Source organism: Solenopsis invicta, chromosome 10 (assembly GCF_016802725.1).
Source record: "Solenopsis invicta isolate M01_SB chromosome 10, UNIL_Sinv_3.0, whole genome shotgun sequence".
Taxonomy (NCBI): domain Eukaryota; kingdom Metazoa; phylum Arthropoda; class Insecta; order Hymenoptera; family Formicidae; genus Solenopsis; species Solenopsis invicta.
In genome coordinates, this window is record NC_052673.1 from 8,032,900 (window position 1) to 8,051,034 (window position 18,135).

The 18,135-nt window shown below is 35.5% G+C and overlaps 1 protein-coding gene across 11 annotated transcripts in view; it reads right to left on the reverse strand.

Moving 5' to 3' along the window:
* The window catches only part of LOC105202475, a 38,793-nt gene that overhangs the window by 3,451 nt on the left and 17,207 nt on the right, over nucleotides 1-18,135 (reverse strand). For 9 of the 11 annotated variants that reach the window (XM_039454151.1, XM_039454154.1, XM_039454146.1 and 6 more), the window contains exons 5-16: nucleotides 11,039-17,844; nucleotides 9,640-9,758; nucleotides 8,875-9,543; nucleotides 8,685-8,802; nucleotides 8,432-8,559; nucleotides 8,212-8,355; nucleotides 6,242-7,966; nucleotides 5,723-6,141; nucleotides 3,019-3,249; nucleotides 1,035-1,958; nucleotides 639-768; nucleotides 20-311 (exon numbers count right to left, since the gene is read on the reverse strand). In XM_039454151.1, coding sequence (XP_039310085.1) covers nucleotides 20-311; nucleotides 639-768; nucleotides 1,035-1,958; nucleotides 3,019-3,249; nucleotides 5,723-6,141; nucleotides 6,242-7,966; nucleotides 8,212-8,355; nucleotides 8,432-8,559; nucleotides 8,685-8,802; nucleotides 8,875-9,543; nucleotides 9,640-9,758; nucleotides 11,039-17,844 — 11,705 coding nt within the window. The remainder of the gene's footprint in view (nucleotides 1-19; nucleotides 312-638; nucleotides 769-1,034; nucleotides 1,959-3,018; nucleotides 3,250-5,722; nucleotides 6,142-6,241; nucleotides 7,967-8,211; nucleotides 8,356-8,431; nucleotides 8,560-8,684; nucleotides 8,803-8,874; nucleotides 9,544-9,639; nucleotides 9,759-11,038; nucleotides 17,845-18,135) is intronic. The other 2 variants (XM_039454156.1, XM_026136448.2) reach the window with 2 other exon arrangements.

Below are 18,135 nucleotides of genomic sequence, written 5' to 3' on the forward strand. Positions count from 1 at the left end.
ATATAATCTATATACTTACGTTTATCATTTTCAAGCTCGTCATTGCTCCTATCCTCGTCCTCCTTCATGTCAATTACAAGATCCTCGTCTTGGCTGTCGCCATCGTCAGTGTCTATAGTGCCTCTATTAGCATCTTCAAGAATGTCATTTTGCAGATTGGATATCGTAGGTGCAAGATTCACGGTCTTCTTGTCGCTTGAGATTTTTGTGAGATTAGTATCTGGACTTGAAGAACTAGTACTTTTGTGAACATTTATGCCGCGAAGCGTAGCTTTGATCATGTCCGATTGTCTCTTCAATAAAGTTGTCACCTTTAAATTACATGTAGCTTATTTGTAAGAATTATACATACATACATACATACATACATACATACATACATACATACATACATACATACATACATATATACACACACACACGCACGCACGCACGCACGCACGCACGCACGCACGCACACACACACACACACACACACACACACATACACTTAACATAAAATAAAATGTAATATATTTATATTAAATTTTTATTCTATTGTCTATTTTTTAATGTTAATTAAAAATGTGTTACTAATTTTTACTTTAGTAAATAATAAAAGACGTAATATAATGTAAATAGTTTTAATAAATATGTACCCAATCTTCAATCGAATTATCCGGAGTAAGTGGCTCGTGTTCTGGACTTTCCCCATTATGACGTTTTCCAAAATGCTGCAGCAATGATTTACGATTTACCGATAAATATCCGCAAACCTTACAGTGCCATCTAAACAAATACATAATCTTTCTTAATAATAACATTTACAAAAAGTATTCAAGTTTCAAAAGTGCGTACATGTCCGTGAATTATCAATAGTCTATTAACAGATTTAAAAGAAAAATTGCAGATTAACGTCTAATAGCGTCAGCTATATATTTATGTTTTGCTGACAAAAGTTACAAGCATAACATGACGGAGAATTCTGCTTGATTTCAAATTGCTTTTAGATTCTTATGGCATGTGTACGTTATAAGTTTTAATATATCACTTACCTAGGATATTTCAACTCTCTATAAAGGTGATCTCTCATATCGTGCTTATATTTTGTCTTGAAGTGATTACACAGTGTACAGACATACATATTGCCTTCTGGTTTGCCGTAAGGTCCAAATCTGCCCATGTCAGAATCACTTAGTTCGCCCAAGTCTTTATTTAATTTGTTTCCGATGACGTTGCGCGAATCGAATTTGCCCTGTGCGTTTTCCTTCATAATTTGTCTCTCGCCGTCCGCCTCACACGAAAACGATCGTTTTAATTTCTCCCTATACTGTTTATTATTTTCGTCGAGAGACGTCGATTTTCCAGTTGATTTTATTTTAGCCGGCTTTGCCCCCATTTCTGCATCGTTCTTACGTTTGCCTAGAGATACTTTTGAAGTTGTGGAAAACGTTTCGCTAGTCGGAGATTCTTCAGTTTCCTCCTCCAAAAGAATCCCGCGGATATGTCGAACACGCGGCATGTTTCTTCTCCAAAGTGGCGTTGTATCGAAGGGTTCATCTTGTCCGCTCTGCTCTACAACTTCCGTATTCCGTTTATTGACACCTTTTATCCTCTGGTATATCATGGTATAATCAGCTTTGGTATCGTATGTATGTTTGTTATTTATATGCTGCTCAAGAAGTATCTTTCCGCTCGTTTTGAATGAACACACAGTGCACTTATATTGAGAGCTCTCTCCATGAACCGTATCAGCATGGGTGGCTGCGTCAGCCTTATAAACACATTTAAAATCGCAAAGATTGCATTTCCAATGATTACCATCAGGATCCGGTACCTCTTCCTCGGTCTCTTCCTGGACCGGTTGTTGGACATTTTCTGTGTTCTCAATTTCCCTTATTACTTTCACAAAAGGTCTTTTCTCTGGGTGCTTGTCAGTAAGATGCCGCTCCACAACATGCCTAGATGTCATTTCAATACTATCAGAGAGCATAGAAAATGCACTTGCACTAACAAGAGAATCTTAAAACATCTGACAAGTAATACATTCTTTCATGTGTATTAAATTATTTTAGCAGAGAAAAATAGCAATCCGTTTATCTTGATTGCTGGCATTAATGATTGTTATTAAATAATAATTGAGTCTACTTGTCACATGTTTTAAAATTGTAATAGATGTATGTATAAACTTAGAGTTTCTATAAAACTTTATTAAACATATAAAGTATTTATTCAAATTTTGTAAAAGAATTGCTTGAGATGATCAGGATTTTCCAGGAATTTTATAATTTTAAGATTAGAAAATTTTTTAATGCAATTTTGAAATAAATCTATTTTATTATATTTTTTAATATTCCTGAATTACACAATCAAAAAGAAAAATCACTTAAAGTTTAAATAAATTTATAAAAATACTGAAAAGTTAAAAAAATAGATAATATTTCCGTGGAAACAAATCAAAAATTCAACAACAAACAAATCAAAATCGGAAACAAATCAAATATTTCAAAGGTAAAAAATTAATTCCCTAAAAATTCTAGATTTGTTTGTTAGTAAACATTCTGATAATTGGAAAAGAAATAATATGAACTAATATAAAATAATATGAACTAAATGTGGTATATAACGATTTATGCGCAATACACGAATTTAGCTCATCGAAAATACAAAATTCGAAAGATGATTAAAAACACCGCCAATTTAGAATGATGTATTGTCCTGTATTATCACTAAATTTTTTTTATAAAAACTCGCAAATCACACAAGAATGTACATGTATATTTATGCCATATTTATTACTAATCGATTGTTGACATTTTATATCGTTAAGAAAAAATAATGAAAAAAACAATTTCAGAAAAAGAGATACAATTAAATTAAAAAATAAAATTCAAAAAATTTTCCCAAGTATCAATAAAATTCCATAAAAATTCATAATCATCAAAGATAAAAAATTAATTCCCTGAAAATTCTAAATCTTTTTGGTAGTAAACACCCTGATAATTGAAATTATCGTATAAATATATATACATAACAAACCTATGATAATGATGATGATTGCAATGGGAGCATTTATACAGTCTTGTATCGTGCATTTTTAAATGAATACCCATTTTGTCGATTGCTATATGATTCTCTTGACCCGGCGGAGGTGAGGGGCAATGTGGACAACGAAAATATGGCTCTTCTGAATGTAAAGCCTTTAAATGATATCTTAACATTGCTTCATCCACCGTTAAATAATTGCATTCAGCTACGCTGCACACGTATCTACCGCAAAAAAGACATAATTGTTGGAGAGAATGGTATTTCACTATTGTATTTGTTATAATCTTAAATAAGAAATACAACGAAATAATGCCAATACGAGCCGACACTGGATGTTCATATAATAGTTTGTCAATCTTTAAATTTTTTAAATTTGACAAAGTGCACATAAATATGGTAACAAAATAAAGTTAATTAGACTAAATGCGTGTTATTAAATCTGTCTTTGTCTTCCTATCTCCAATGCATATCTCATTTTTGACAAAGAAAATGTACTTTGTTTACTCAGATCTGCCTCTAAGTCATAAATTTTTTAACTAGCATTAATGTAAATGTATATTTTAAATGAATTGACGTTTGAAACAAGTATCAAATGAATAAATGTCTTCATAAAAATGATTCTAATGTCTGTTGTACATTTAATTTTCCAAGTTGAGTCTTAGAGGCTTTAATGCTGCGTGTTCTCTCTGGTTTCAAAAATTTTTAACTGGATTAATTAATAAATAAAGTAAGTACATTTTGAATCTTGTTTATTAAAGTTAATAAAGTTAAGTGTAACTTTTACAATGTATATAGAGTTCAATGAATTAGTTAAAATACGTGATATTAAATATGCTTACTGTGTTAAAAAATAAATTATCTCTTGTAACAGAGAATACCTTTTATAAAAAACTCAGAATTATTATTAAAAATATCAAGTAATACAACAAGATTAACACACATTTTATTAAATTACAATTAACATTTATTTTATAACAATGAGCATATTTAATATCATTTACTATTTTAACTACTTCACTGAACTCTATATACATTGTAAAAGTTACACTTAACTTTATTAACTTTAATAAAGAGGATTCAAAATGTACTTACCTTACTTATTAATTAATCTAGTTACAAATTTCTGAAACCAGAGAGAATATGCATTAAGGCATCTAAGACTCAACTTGGAAAATTAAACGTACAACAGAAATTAGAATCATTTTTATGTCTTCATTCATTCATTTGATACTTATTTTAAACGCCAATGTATTCAAAATATACATTTACATTAACGCTAGAGTTAAAAAATTATGACTTGGAGGCAGATCTGAGAAAGCAAAGCACATTTTCCCTAAGTGAGATACGCATTGGAGAAAGGTACGAAGATAAAAACAGATTTAATAACGCGTATTCGATCTAATTAGCTTTGTTTCGCTACCATATTCATGTGTACTTTATAAATCATATATGTTATAACACTTGAAAAATTTGATGCACAGCACTCGTAAGAGCGTAATATATGACCTTGTCTATACAAGAGTCATATTATTTACTGTGAATAGAGCTGAGAATTTAATGTTACAAGTACTTCCATTTTTTTTTTCATTTTACACTAGTAAAGAATTAATTTTTGAAAATTTTCAAAAATCAATTCTTCACTAATGTAAAATAAAAAGATAAATATATATATAATTTTTTACAATCTTCCTTGTAAGTTAAAATCATGATTTATTACAAAAAAATATTACTTAACACTACAAAACGCGTGTTATGAGTATAAAATTACCTTTAAAAAAAAAGGTAAAAAAGAGGCATTAAGAGTGTGCGTGTGTATACCCCTTAAATCTTTACTTTTTTCTACAAAACCTAAGTGGTACTATCTTTGTATCCTCATTGAAAAATTTTCCTATTCTAACCCATGTGACTCTCTCTTTAACTTCTATACAAAACCTAGGTGGTACTATCTTTGTATTACTATTGAAAAATCTTTCTATTCCAACCCAAGTGGTATTTACTTAAAAATAAATATTTTAAATTTAATCCAACCTAAATGTATTTTTCCAAAAAATGTATGAAATCTTTAAATTGCGCCAATTATAAAAAGATTACATTTATCGCATTCTTTTTTATGTCAATTCCTTTCATTGCTTTCCTTATCTAGCAGCGCCTAGTTTTTGTAGTTTAAAAATGTTTTATTTCAATAAAATTTTATATTTCTGTTTCCTCTTTAATTCTTTGAAATTAAATGTTATATATTCCATTGAAACTTTTCAATTAAATACATCCATTTAGGATAGAACAGAAAGATTTTTCATTGAAAATACACAGATAGTACTTGGGTTACCACTTGGGTTTTGTAGAACAAAAATAAGTATTTACACATGGGGTATACGCACGCACGCACGCACGCACGCACGCACGCACGCACGCACGCACGCACGCACGCACACACACACTTGGCGCTTTTTTTTTAAAGGTTATATACACACAAACATCCAGTGTCGACTCGAATTGGTATTATTTCGTTATCTTTTTGATTTAATTTTCTTCCAAACTTAATTCTTTTTAAATTTATTAAATCTCAAATAAAGGCACAATGGACTGTAGTCTGCGTGCCACAGGCGGATCTTCAGATGTGAGGATCGCCCTCTGAGTTTCATTATTATTATTATTATTATTAAATCTCAAATAATATATATAAATCGCGTAATACCTTTTGTGTTCCGGTACAAACTTCGGTATAGTGTCGTCTTCCTCGCTTTCTTTAACAGGTTCTCTGGGTTTTGGACCCATACGACCGTTTTGGTGCGAGCTGCTCGCTAGATTCACCATCTTATCAAACATTTTTTCTTTTTTATCTAAACAAGGAACAGGATTAACCGGGCCGCTTTCAGGTACGCTTTCATCTTTTGCGTGTAATTTTAAATGCCGAACAATATTTGTCCGAACTTTAGTTGTGTAAGGACAAACAGCACACTGAACCTCCCGATTGTAAATTGCCTGACGTGGTAATTGTTCTATCTCGTCAGGACTGAATGATAACTTTTCGTTATCGGCAGATTTTTCATTTTCTTGTTCCGTTCCCAATCTGTTACTTCTACGCTTCTTGGATCTTCGTTCAGATGCGTGAGGCTGTATAAATTACATACATAAGAATTAGATAACATTCTTTATAAAAGGAAAGATACGAAATATTTGTAAATTTTTTATATATAATATTTATAAGACTTACAGTTGCGTGTACAATAAAAAGACCATCAGCCGATGGATTTGTCGGGTCGGCAGGAACTAACTTCGGATTGAATAACTTGTGTTTTTGCTTCATGTGAGCCGTAGCTTGATACGAAACAGAATATCTCAATTTACACAACGAACATCCAAAACGTTTTAATCCATGAGTCTTCATATGTTCTAGGAGCAAGCCAATTTTAACAAAACGTTTTTTACAATGCGGACAAAATAAGTTTTTGATAGGCTCTCCCACCACGAGATTGCACTTTTTGATGTGTGTTTTCAACAAAATTGCGTTTGACGCTGTGAAATTGCAATCCATATAACCGCATTTATATAAGTCATGTCCAACACGGCCAGTATCTTTAATGTCATCCAAAGTTAAAGGCTGGTCTGCCGACACATCTTCCGACACGTCTGCCGACACATCTTCTGACATATCTTCCGACACGTCTGCCGACACATTTTCCAATACGTCTGCCGACACATTTTCCGACACGTCTGCCGACACATTTTCCGACACGTCTGCCGACACATTTTCCGACACGTCTGCCGACACATTTTCCGACACGTCTGCCGACACATTTTCCGATACGTCTGCCGACACATTTTCCGACACGTCTGTCGACACATTTTCCGACACGTCTGCCGACACATTTTCCGACACGTCTGCCGACACATTTTCCGACACGTTTTCCGACACGTCTGCCGACACGTTTTCCGACACGTCTGCCGACACGTTTTCCGACACGTCTGCCGACACGTTTTCCGACACGTCTGCCGACTTGTCTGCCAACACGCCTGCTGACTTGTCTGCCAACACGCCTGCTGACTTGTCTGCCAACACGCCTGCTGACTTGTCTGCCAACACGCCTGCTGACTTGTCTGCCAACACGCCTGCTGACTTGTCTGCCAACACGCTTGCCGACTTGTCTGCCAACACGTCTGTGGGCGTACGTTCTGTTTCGGTAGTATCGCTAGGTGCAACCTGTTCTTTAATGTTTTCATCAACAATATCAATTTTTGATTTAAGAACCGCCTCCTTTGTAATTTTATTTACATTATTTTCAACGTTTTCTTGCGCAATTTTCTCTTCGCTTTCCAATATCTCGATGTCACTGTCGTCAGTTTTATCCGTGGCTTTAGACAAGTTGTTGGAATTGGGTGTAAATTTTTTAAATAATTCCGCGTTATCGAGAAGATTAGTATTTACGAATTCGTCGCTGCAATTAAAATCACCTAAAAATTCTATTGGGTTGGAGTTGATCGTGTTGGAATCATTTTTAGATGATAACAGCTCTAATTGCGGTTCCCGAAGAATCTGATTTGTGGCACAATCACTTAATTTTTTCGTCTCCGATTGCAGAGACGGCTCCTTTTGCACAGGCTTTTCAGCAATACCATTACGTGTTTTTTTATTAGCATTGGCGAGAGATACATCTGCAGACAGTTTTGTTAAGACATTGGTAACGTTAACTTCGATGTTCTTTAAATTATCATTGACTGTTCCAATAACATCGTCTTTCCTTGAATTGTTTGGCGGATTAGACCGAGCTTCATTCAAAACACTTTTAACATTTAACAATGCTGTAGAGATTTGATTAGCATATTTCTTGGTTGTATTTTTTTTGGCATCGTCAGCGTTTAAACCAATGTCTCCTTGAATTGTTTTCTGGTCAAACATTCTCACAAGAAGCTGCTGTATAACGCTTTTATCGTGTGATGGCTAAATTGTGCATAATATATTAATTTATTAAAATTATTAGATTATATTTAATAATACGTGATAGTGTCCAAATGTGTTTTGAAAATTGTTCAAAGTATACAAGTGTAATATTAAACAAATATATTAAAATAAACACATGTATCCAAATTATCTCTAATAACAAATAAAAAATAATTCAAAATTTAAGTAGTTTTGATATAATTACAATACGCAGTTTGTTTTAATTAAATAATTGATAATCGTACCGTTGCAGGAAGCGAACGCTCCAGAAACTGAGCTAGTCGATTGTTATGAAGGGAGCTCAAATGCTGATGCATTTCGTTTAAATTATCGCGACCACATAAACAATATAAGCATTGGTATTTGCTATATTCATGCAATCTATAATGCTGTAAGTAAAATGATCAATATTTATAATTATTTTTCCTGTACAGATATATAGACATATAAGTGTATAATACGTACAGACATAAGAAGTTCTATTGTGAAGTACGTAGAATTGCACAAATGACATCTGTATCTAAGAGAAGTTGGATGTTTAGTCTTTAAGTGCGTGATAAATGTTTCAGGTATGTAAAAGATTTTGCCGCAATCTGAAAGCAATTAGAAATAGAAATTATTCTATATATAAAATAAAGGGCAATATATAATATACTAATATATTAACTAATATATTTTAACACATTATGTTATGATTGGACCTATTATAATTACATACCAAGTTTGCATACAAAAGGCATTATGTATTCGGTGCGGTTAATATTTTCTTGTTTTGGGGCCGGCTTTAGCATCTTGCCCAATAAAATGCAAGATTCAGTGCCGGGATGACAAGTCGTCTAAAAAATTTAATCAATTAGCCAGATATTGTTTCTTGTAATAATGCAGTTACAGTAATTAAAAATCATTACTTGATGGTGTTGTACAAAGGCCGGTACGATAGCTCGATAGAAGCAGTAACCGCACTGATACCGACAATGGCTATGTTTCTCCCACAAATGAGTTTTCATGCTTATCCAATCCTTCAGAGATGTGTTACAATAAGCACACTTTTCATAATCGCGCGATACTGGATTATTCTGCTTGCTCGAATCCACGTAGTGTTTAAGATAGTGTTGGGAGTAATCTATTTCAACATCGGTTGTGAAATCGCAATTAGGTTCCATGCATTTATAGAAGTGACACAGCTTTGGCTTCATTAACATCGACGTGTATGCATTCGGAGATTTAAAATTGATCGTAACAGGCGTGATTTCCTTAGTACTAATGCCAGATGGCAAAAATGTACGTATCACTTGGATTTTTTTTTGTCTGCAATTCAAAGCCGATGGGCTTGTCGATGAAGGTACCACCAGTTGCTTTGGAGTTACTATAAAGGAATTCGATATTAAATGTGTGCCAATGGATTTTACTGATAAGTTGGCAAATTCTTGATCGGATTTACCTTGCATGCTCGTATTTACTAACGATTGCGGTAAAATTATCTTTTTCAATATTAAAGGTTGATTGGTTTTCCTTAATATAGATATTTCTTTGTTCTTCGTTGGAGAGATCTCCACTGCTTTCCTAATATCATTTACCTGGAAATAGCGAGATACAAAATGTGATAATGATAATAGACTAGAATGTTAAATATTAGTAAAAATTGAAAAAATAATTGTGATAAATTTACATACAATAATGCTTTCATTGGACCCTGGTGCAAGACTAACTACGTTTTCGATCTTTAAAAACGAACATTCCTCTTCTGTATCCGTTTGCTGTGCGTCTATCGCGCTATCCAATTGAACTCCATCTATTTTATCAATTTTATTCATTAATTTAGATATACGTATATTTCTATTGAATACATTAATTATTATATTTTTTACATTTCTTCATTAATATATTCAACTAGAGGAGAGAGAGAGAGAATGCTCATGAGATACATATAAAGATATTTTGATATCTCGAATAGTTTGCGATTTTGATGATAACGTTAAAATTACTTTGTTACTCTTTAGACTTAGATTATAGGATGGTCATTAGTGCGTTCATTTTACTGCATTTTTATAAAAACTGAATTTCAGTTTTACAGACAACAGCAGAGATTTTTGTGGGGGGATGTACACATCTTTGATCTTAAAAAGTATATTAGATATTTTTTAACCTCAGCCTAGGCCTTAAACTAGATTTTTAAATAATATAATTAAATTTATATATATACATTTATACACATTTAAACATATATATAATTTAGAGATCCCTGGTTGAGGTGTTATCTTTACGCAAAAATTCTTTATAATATTGGGAGGAGAGGAGATAAGGATGCTTGTCATCATCATTAAATATAGTAACATTACTATTCTTGTTCAAGTTGTTATAACTATGCTTTAAAATCGGATATTTTTTGGCGCATAGTTTTGATGAACTTGAAAATGTATGTAAAAATCACACAATATTAGCTCGAAGATCCAACTATGACCGAATAGGTCTTTCGTTAATTGGTTATTGTACATATCGATTATTTTTATTTAATTTTAATAACTTCATAAATTACATACAACGGAGAGCATGAGCCATTGCGAGCGTCGCTTTTGTGATTTTCTACGGCCACTTTACAACTGCATTGTAAACATTGTAAACTTGTTATACAATATTAATATAGCAAAGAAATTATTTAAAAAATATATTTTTTGCAAGTAAAAATATATTTTACAAAATGTTTATAAAACTTTTTTTTGAAGAACTTAATAATGTATAAGATCTTCAAAAGATCATTAATATGTGATTCTTTTATAAATAACACTGACACTAACTTTTATAACACTAATTAGTAATATGCTATGACTTTTCTCCTATCTCACAAACACATTCTCTTTCCTCTTTCAGTAAATTGTAAATTACGTTTGTTCTATAATGTATATCCGAACTTCTATCTATAAGATTAGTAGAACTCCGTGGCTAACAAACTTGTGTCCATGAGAATTATGTTGCGTTAATATCTATTGAATTATTTAAAGAAAAAATAGTATCCTCTTCTCTTCTCTATTTGAAATATTATTACAACAACTTGAAACTACTTCGATCACTGACCTTTATTGGACTTTTGCGGATCTTCTTGATTATCTGAAGACTGCGTTGGCACAGATAGCATGTCACCACTCAATCGCCTGGGTCGGATAAAATTCTTAGACGAATTGGCGTTCTTACACGATGTTGGTGTCAACGTTTCCTTTTTCGAACTATTGGCGTTTTGTTGTTTCGTCAATAAACGCTTGTTATTAGCAATTGGTACGACGTCCGGTGGTTTCGGAATTACAGACATAGGTTCGGTCTTGATTTCCACTTTAATATCGAGCATCGGTTCGGGCATCTGCTCCAACGGTTTTGTATTTTGAAGCTGCGCGGCCAATCTCTGTATCGTTGTTAGCATCGGGTCACGTAACGAAGACGTGTTCATATTTGAAGTTTCCTTCAGGATCACATTTACGTCGGTCTGTTCAGAATCCGATTGTTCACTACTATAATCCGATTCAAAAATTGGCGCCGAATGCTCGTTGTCGCTGTTTTCGCCATCGCTTTCATTATTTTTGCATGAATCCATAATCATAAGAGGGTCCCGAATCTTCACGTCCACTTTATCACTTTCATCATTCGTCACCTCTGATGTATCAACAACTAGTTGTTTTCCCGTAAGAGAAAGAGGATCCTCTTGACTGCTCGGCTGAATTAAAGGATCTTCGTTAATGATCAGCTCCTCTGATTTTAAAGGTTCAAACGCGCTCACAAAAGGCACTGAAGGATTTTCTTTCGTTTTCGGAATATCCGCTGGCGTGTCACATTCAGGAACTGGACTGACAACTGCGTCCGTACGCATTTTGTTTTGAAGTTTGTCTATTATGGATAAGCCCGGTTTAGAATTCTTTAACGAAATACCGATATTATTGGCGATCTCTTGCATCGTCTTCTGCCGTTCCCGCTGTATCTCGATATCTTTATTTTCCAATTCAGGTGGAACAACGAATACGCTTAGATTACCGGCGACCACCGGCCCCTCTGATTCTTTTTGAGACAGTTTCGGTCTTTCTTCTGCTTCTTGTTTGATTTTAAGATTCTTTTTCGTTTTCGATTCAAGCAGAATACATTCATTGGTAGCATCTTTATTTACGGACTTCGCTGACCTTGTGTTATCCATTAACGGCATAGCTTCACATTGAAGTTCAGGAACCTGTGGTTTTGTCTCTATGGTGAAAGATTCCTCAGCGTTAACGGATTCTGATTCGTGTGACTTTTCGTTATTACTCGTAGCGTGTTCATCAGATATCGACATATTAATCTTCAATATCTCGGTGCCTATCTGCTCTCGATGCCAAAATGCCATATGTGTCTCCACGTTCTGTCGCTTTAGCTGTACATAATTACAACTACAACATAGGTAGCCATAGATGCCACCCTCCCTCGGTATGACGTCCTCAGACGCAGATTCGTTAAATGTTTTCGCATCCTTACGACATACCTTGTAATAGTGCGTTCTCATAGACGCTTTGGCCACTGCCTGATAAGAACAGTTGTTGCAGTGGAACCTATATTCACCTGTATGTGTGGTACAGTGTTCGTAGAACGCCTCGAGTGCCACGTCCGCTGCGCCTTCTGTGACAAAACAGCAGAATCTACAGCGAAACTTGCACATTTGATTCGTCTCTGCTGTGGATGCTAGCATTGAACTATGCTCGGTTTCCATGATTGCAGTCTTAGCATCCGTCGACTTGAGCCTCGAGATAAGTACTTCTTTTCCAGGATGCATAACTTTATAATGATAAACGATATTCTTGCCCGTAAAAAAGCATAACAAACATTTATATTTGTCCTGACCAGCCCATGCATAATTTATTAAATGCTTAATATCTATCCTGTGGAAGAGTTCCGTCATCAGCTCATCATAAATAATCTTCGGTGATTCCTTGAAAAATTTGTTTGAAGTATCAGTCTGCACATCAGCAGCACTTGCCGTAATAAGATCAGTGCTACTAAAATCTTCCACTTCTTCTTTTATTGGTTTACTTTCTTCAATAGAAAACGACTCATTAATGAGTGTTTCTTCTTTAAGTATTGTATTAGAGGACTCTGATAATGCAGTAAAGTTACCCAAGTCTTTAAAATCTGCACCAAAGTTATCCGTATTTACAAGCGAGTTAATCTCATTTAATTCACGTTTTACCATCAAATCTATATTGGCATCATCAACAAAAGCATGGTCACTCCCAAGAATCTTTTCAATTTTATTTGCTGTTACAGACTTATTATTTCCCACGATCGATTGGTCAGCTTGCTTAGTATCCGTTGAAATATTTGTTTCAGTATTCTTCTCTTCAACACTCATTTGAGCAGTTTTGGAAGAAGTTTTCTTCTTTTTCTTCTTAGTAGTAACTATGCCCATCTGCCAGCTGGATTTCTTTTTCTTCTTTTTCACCAAGGTTTTTTTCGTGCTCGGCTCGATGGCTAACAGATCAGTCACGTCCTCTTCGTAGTCCGCTTCATTACCTTTGTCAGTCAATGTATTCTTTTCCGTCGTCGATGTCAGCCCTACTAAAATGTTGCTCAAAAGTTCCTCCTTAGTAGTTGTTCTAGCTGCACCACCAGTTCTTTTCATGACAGTCGTACTACTCGACATAGAAATGTCTGATATCACGCTCTCCTCATCTGTGAACGATTCGTTCTCACTTTTGTTATCTATGAGTGCACTCGACTTTTTCGATTTCCGTTTACTAGCATTTTTGACATTTTTCTGTCTCTTCGGACTAATCCCCGTTTCCACGGAGTCCTGATCAAACTTGTCCGGCCGAAGAGAGTTGTCTACCGCCGCGGCTAATTCAGACACATCAATACCAAAACTCTCATCAGACGAGCTATCGAACATTACCTTGGATTCTAGCTTACTAATATCCGTTTTCTCCACAAGCACTCGAGGTTCCTTAATAATGTCTTTACACATGATACGTTTAGATTTACAAAGTGCGTCATTGCTTTCTTCACTGTGATCTACTTCTCGATTCGGCGTGGTGTTCCGCAACTTTTCTGTTCGCAGAGCCAACGGTTGATCTTCTTCACTGTCAGAATTTAGAAACGATTTCTGTAAACGTAAATTGCGAGTCAACCGTGTGTTCTTAGCTTTCGGTTTACTCGATTCTCCGATATTACGAGATTTTAAACTTTTCTTCGACTTGTTGCTTGTTACCAATTCGCTTGTTTCGATATTCGGCACAATCTTCTTTTCCGCAGTATTCGATGACTCGTCCTTCTTAGAATTTGTTGATGATGTACTTATTCCCGAGGGCGGCTGACCTTCCTTCGACAATCGGCACATTCGATAACCTGTCGCTGTTACTACATCTTCGCTAATGAACATTTCTCTGATATCCTCTTGCAACATTTCCAAAGAGTTTCTTCTCCTTGTTTTTGTCTTTGGTTTATCAGTTGAAATTTGATCAGTTTGATCTGCAATATCAGTGACAGATTGTGTTGTTTGATCCTTACCCTGATCCAAACATTCTGTATTATTTTTTGTACTATTCTGATCCATACATTCTATACTATTTTCTACACTATCCGTTGACTTCTCTTCGACAGTGCTTTGATCGATTTTATCCTGGTTATCTTCAATTTGTTTCTTCTCTTCATCTTCTAATCTATCTTCACTATTTATTAACTTTTCGCTTTCTGACTGAACAATATTTTCATTACCATTTTCTAATCGATCGTTCTTATCATTTTTCTTCTTCAATTGCACATCTTTAGTCTTACTATTATTATCTATTTGGACATGTTTTTCGTCACAAGTTTTCAATGAACTATTTTCCTTCGTGGTAATATCGTTAATTAGATCTTTACTTGAATTACTACTGGATGCTGTTACCTCGAGTTTCTTTTCCGAATTTTTAGGATGAGTGGAGATTGCAGAAACCATCTCTCTCTCGTTTGTGTCAGTGTCAGTGTTTAAGATACCAAGTCTTTCTGCAAGACACTCATCGTCTGAGCTGTCTGATACTATCACTCGTCTTTTTTTCTTGATTTGAGTTTTTTTCACTTCGACCATTTCATCCTTGTCCGAAGTACTTTCAGACTCAGATTTTTTTAATTTTTCAGAAGTTTTTATTATCTTCTCAACTTTTTTGTAATTTTCTGAACTTATCGCTTTTGTGAGTTCTTGTATCAACTTCGCTTGTTCAACTAGCGTCTTGCCTGTACCGACTTCGAACGATTTCCTAATAAGTGTTTCAATCAATTCCTCGTACTTGAGTTTCGATCCATGCGCATCTGATTCATTCTTTTTCTTGTTCTTTTTCGTGACATCGCTAGACTTAGAACTATTTGCTACTAAATCTATTTCATTATCAAAAGATGACGAAATAATCTTACCCTCCTTTGCAGCATCATTTTGTTGAATCGGATTCTCCGTTATATGATTACCATCACTACTGCTGCTCACTTCAGCACTTGCAACGTCCTTGTTTTTATTAAAAGACAATTTGTTGTTCTTGCTACTACTACTCTTTGCACGTGATGGTTTGGACGTGTTTTCAGTATTTTTCTCGTTAATGATGCGACTTGGTGGTTCTGGTCGTTTGATTTTAGGAATTTTGAACTTATGCAGACCAGAATTCTGACTGGCCTTCGTGTCTATTACTCCATAAAGACTTTCTAGCGGTGACTGCATTCTGTCTTTGGGCAATTTGTCTAACTTATCTTTTTCAGATAATTTCTGCGAGCATGGTTTCTCCTTTGTCATCGTTGTCTTTGCCGGTTTAGGATCCCGTATCCTTGGATCTCTCTCATAGTGAACAGTATCTTTGGTTGATGAATTCACATGTTTATCTTTGGCAAGGCGCGGATCTCTGGCCGAAAAGCCAGTGTCTTTGGCCTGATTCGCACTTGTCACGTTATGTTCCGTACGAACACGTGGATCTCGATTTGGGAAACGATTCAGATTTTCCCGATCAGAGTGACCATCGCGTGACCAATCGGTTCGTCGCACATCACGATTAAAATTGGGCCTCACTTCTGTCCTATTTCTCTCATAATATCCATCCCTCCCCTGACCTCTGTTTGGCCTGTCACGTGTGCCCCAAGGACAAGGTGTGTTGGGTCGTGGATACGAAATCCCTGTGGAATTCTCTACGACCTGAATTCCACAGGAAATCACATTTTCGTAATTAGTCTCGTTTACCCTATTAGCAGAACCTTCCCACGTTGGTCTTACGTGTGGATATTCTGTCGGTCTACCAACAGTGCCTGGGTCGTAAGATCCTTGACCCATCTGAAAGCCTCTGTATTGCGATGAAAATCCAGGAGGTATCGAAGATGGAATATCTTCCCGAATGTTTTCCGGTCTCACATGACTCATCTCCTGCGGTCGCACCGCGGGATTAATCAATGGTCTAGGGCCAGTGGGTAAAGCTGGCGGAAACTGATTTTGCCTAAATTGTGGTTCCATCGGATGTTGAAAAGGATGCTGAGTGGGTTGCAGTGGATTAGTCATTCCATAAGTAGAAGGTGTCCATTGCGTATTACCAAACTGATGGTCACTAATGGCCGTGGGAGAGGACCAATGCATCTGATTCGTGTGCATATTATAATAGTCAGTATTATCTATTATGAATTCATTCTCCTGTCTAGGCAGATTCGTTTCCTTCCATCCTTCTGGCGGGCGTCTTTGATACAACGGAACGGAATTTCTCTCATTTGGTTTATTCGCAGCGTTATGAAGAATTGATATCTGAGGAGAGATTTCATCAAGAATAATGGGACTACTAGTTGACTTATCTTTTGTGCTCTCATGAGAATGAGCATCACGTTGACGTGGATGCCTCTCATAGTTATCTGCGTAACGCGGCTCTTGAAATATAGAAGTCGATCGGTGAGAATCGTTCGACTGATGAGATGGTCCGATTGATGAGGTAGCACTTGATTTCATGGGCAAAGTTCCTGCTGTATTTGGTAAATTTTTTCTAGTGGTAAGCTTTTCTCTCTCCGATAATGATAGATTCTTCGATGTTTTGTCCGTTTCTTGCTTCTTCTTTGTGGCATTTTCACTCTCGCCATTATCATTCTTGCCATCGCCTTCATTTAATAGTTCCGCCAGATCTTCCATAGACAATGGAGGCTCGTGGGACAAAGGTGGTGAGAATAGAAGCGGTATTGACGGCGGTTTCGATGGTGGTTTTGACGTGTTATGACTATCTTTCGGTTTGGGCGACGAGGTTGTGGGTTTCGCAAACAATATTTCAGGATCAGGAGAGTTGAGTCTCACTTCAGGAACATTCACGGGTGATTCCGGTCTAGAGGAATCGGCGATGTTTATGTTTAATGAGCTCAAACTTAGCTTACTTTTCTCTAGAACCGAGGACAATCGCCTGGAACCACCGAGAGAAGGCACCGGGACAGTCAATATATCTTGCGGGTTTAATTCATAACTTCTATTATCACTAACTTTTTGCGGTAGACTGTCACTAATTAACTTTGCAGCAGTCAATACATCATGGCTGGTAGCGATTAACGAAGATGACCGATTTTCTCTGTTTCTCGAGCTATGCCTTTCCGATTCCTCTAACATGTCCCATTCAGTATATGTAACATCGTCTGCATTGGACTCCGCTTCTGATGGCGACGAGATGGTTATAGTTTTTGTATTATCCGTAAGCGTAATAATTGGAATTATTTTGGAACGTTGTTTCTGTCTTTTGTCTTTGTTCTGCTCCTTGTCGCGCTCCGTGGGAATTACTATAGGCAAAATTTGGCAATCGGGACTGGAAGATCTTGCAGTATCCGGACTTGCTGGTGTTTCCTCAATAATTTCTTTATCTTGTGATTGCTCTGCTTCCTGACACCAATTCGCTCTTGAACTAAAAATCATACTCATTTTTCACCTAACAATTTTAATATTCCCCCCCCCCACACACACACGCGCGCGCGCACGCATATACACATCACACAGAATATTTATAATATATATGTAAAAAAATCTTCATAAGTTAGTTCAAAGAAAAATGATATTAAAATTATTTATTAGGTCATTTATAAAATAGGGTAGGACTTTTTATTTTCGGTATTTTTGGCATAACAAAAGATAATGGTTGCGTTTAGTAAAAAAAGTAAATCAACAAACGCTTATTCTTTAATAAAATTGGTTCTTG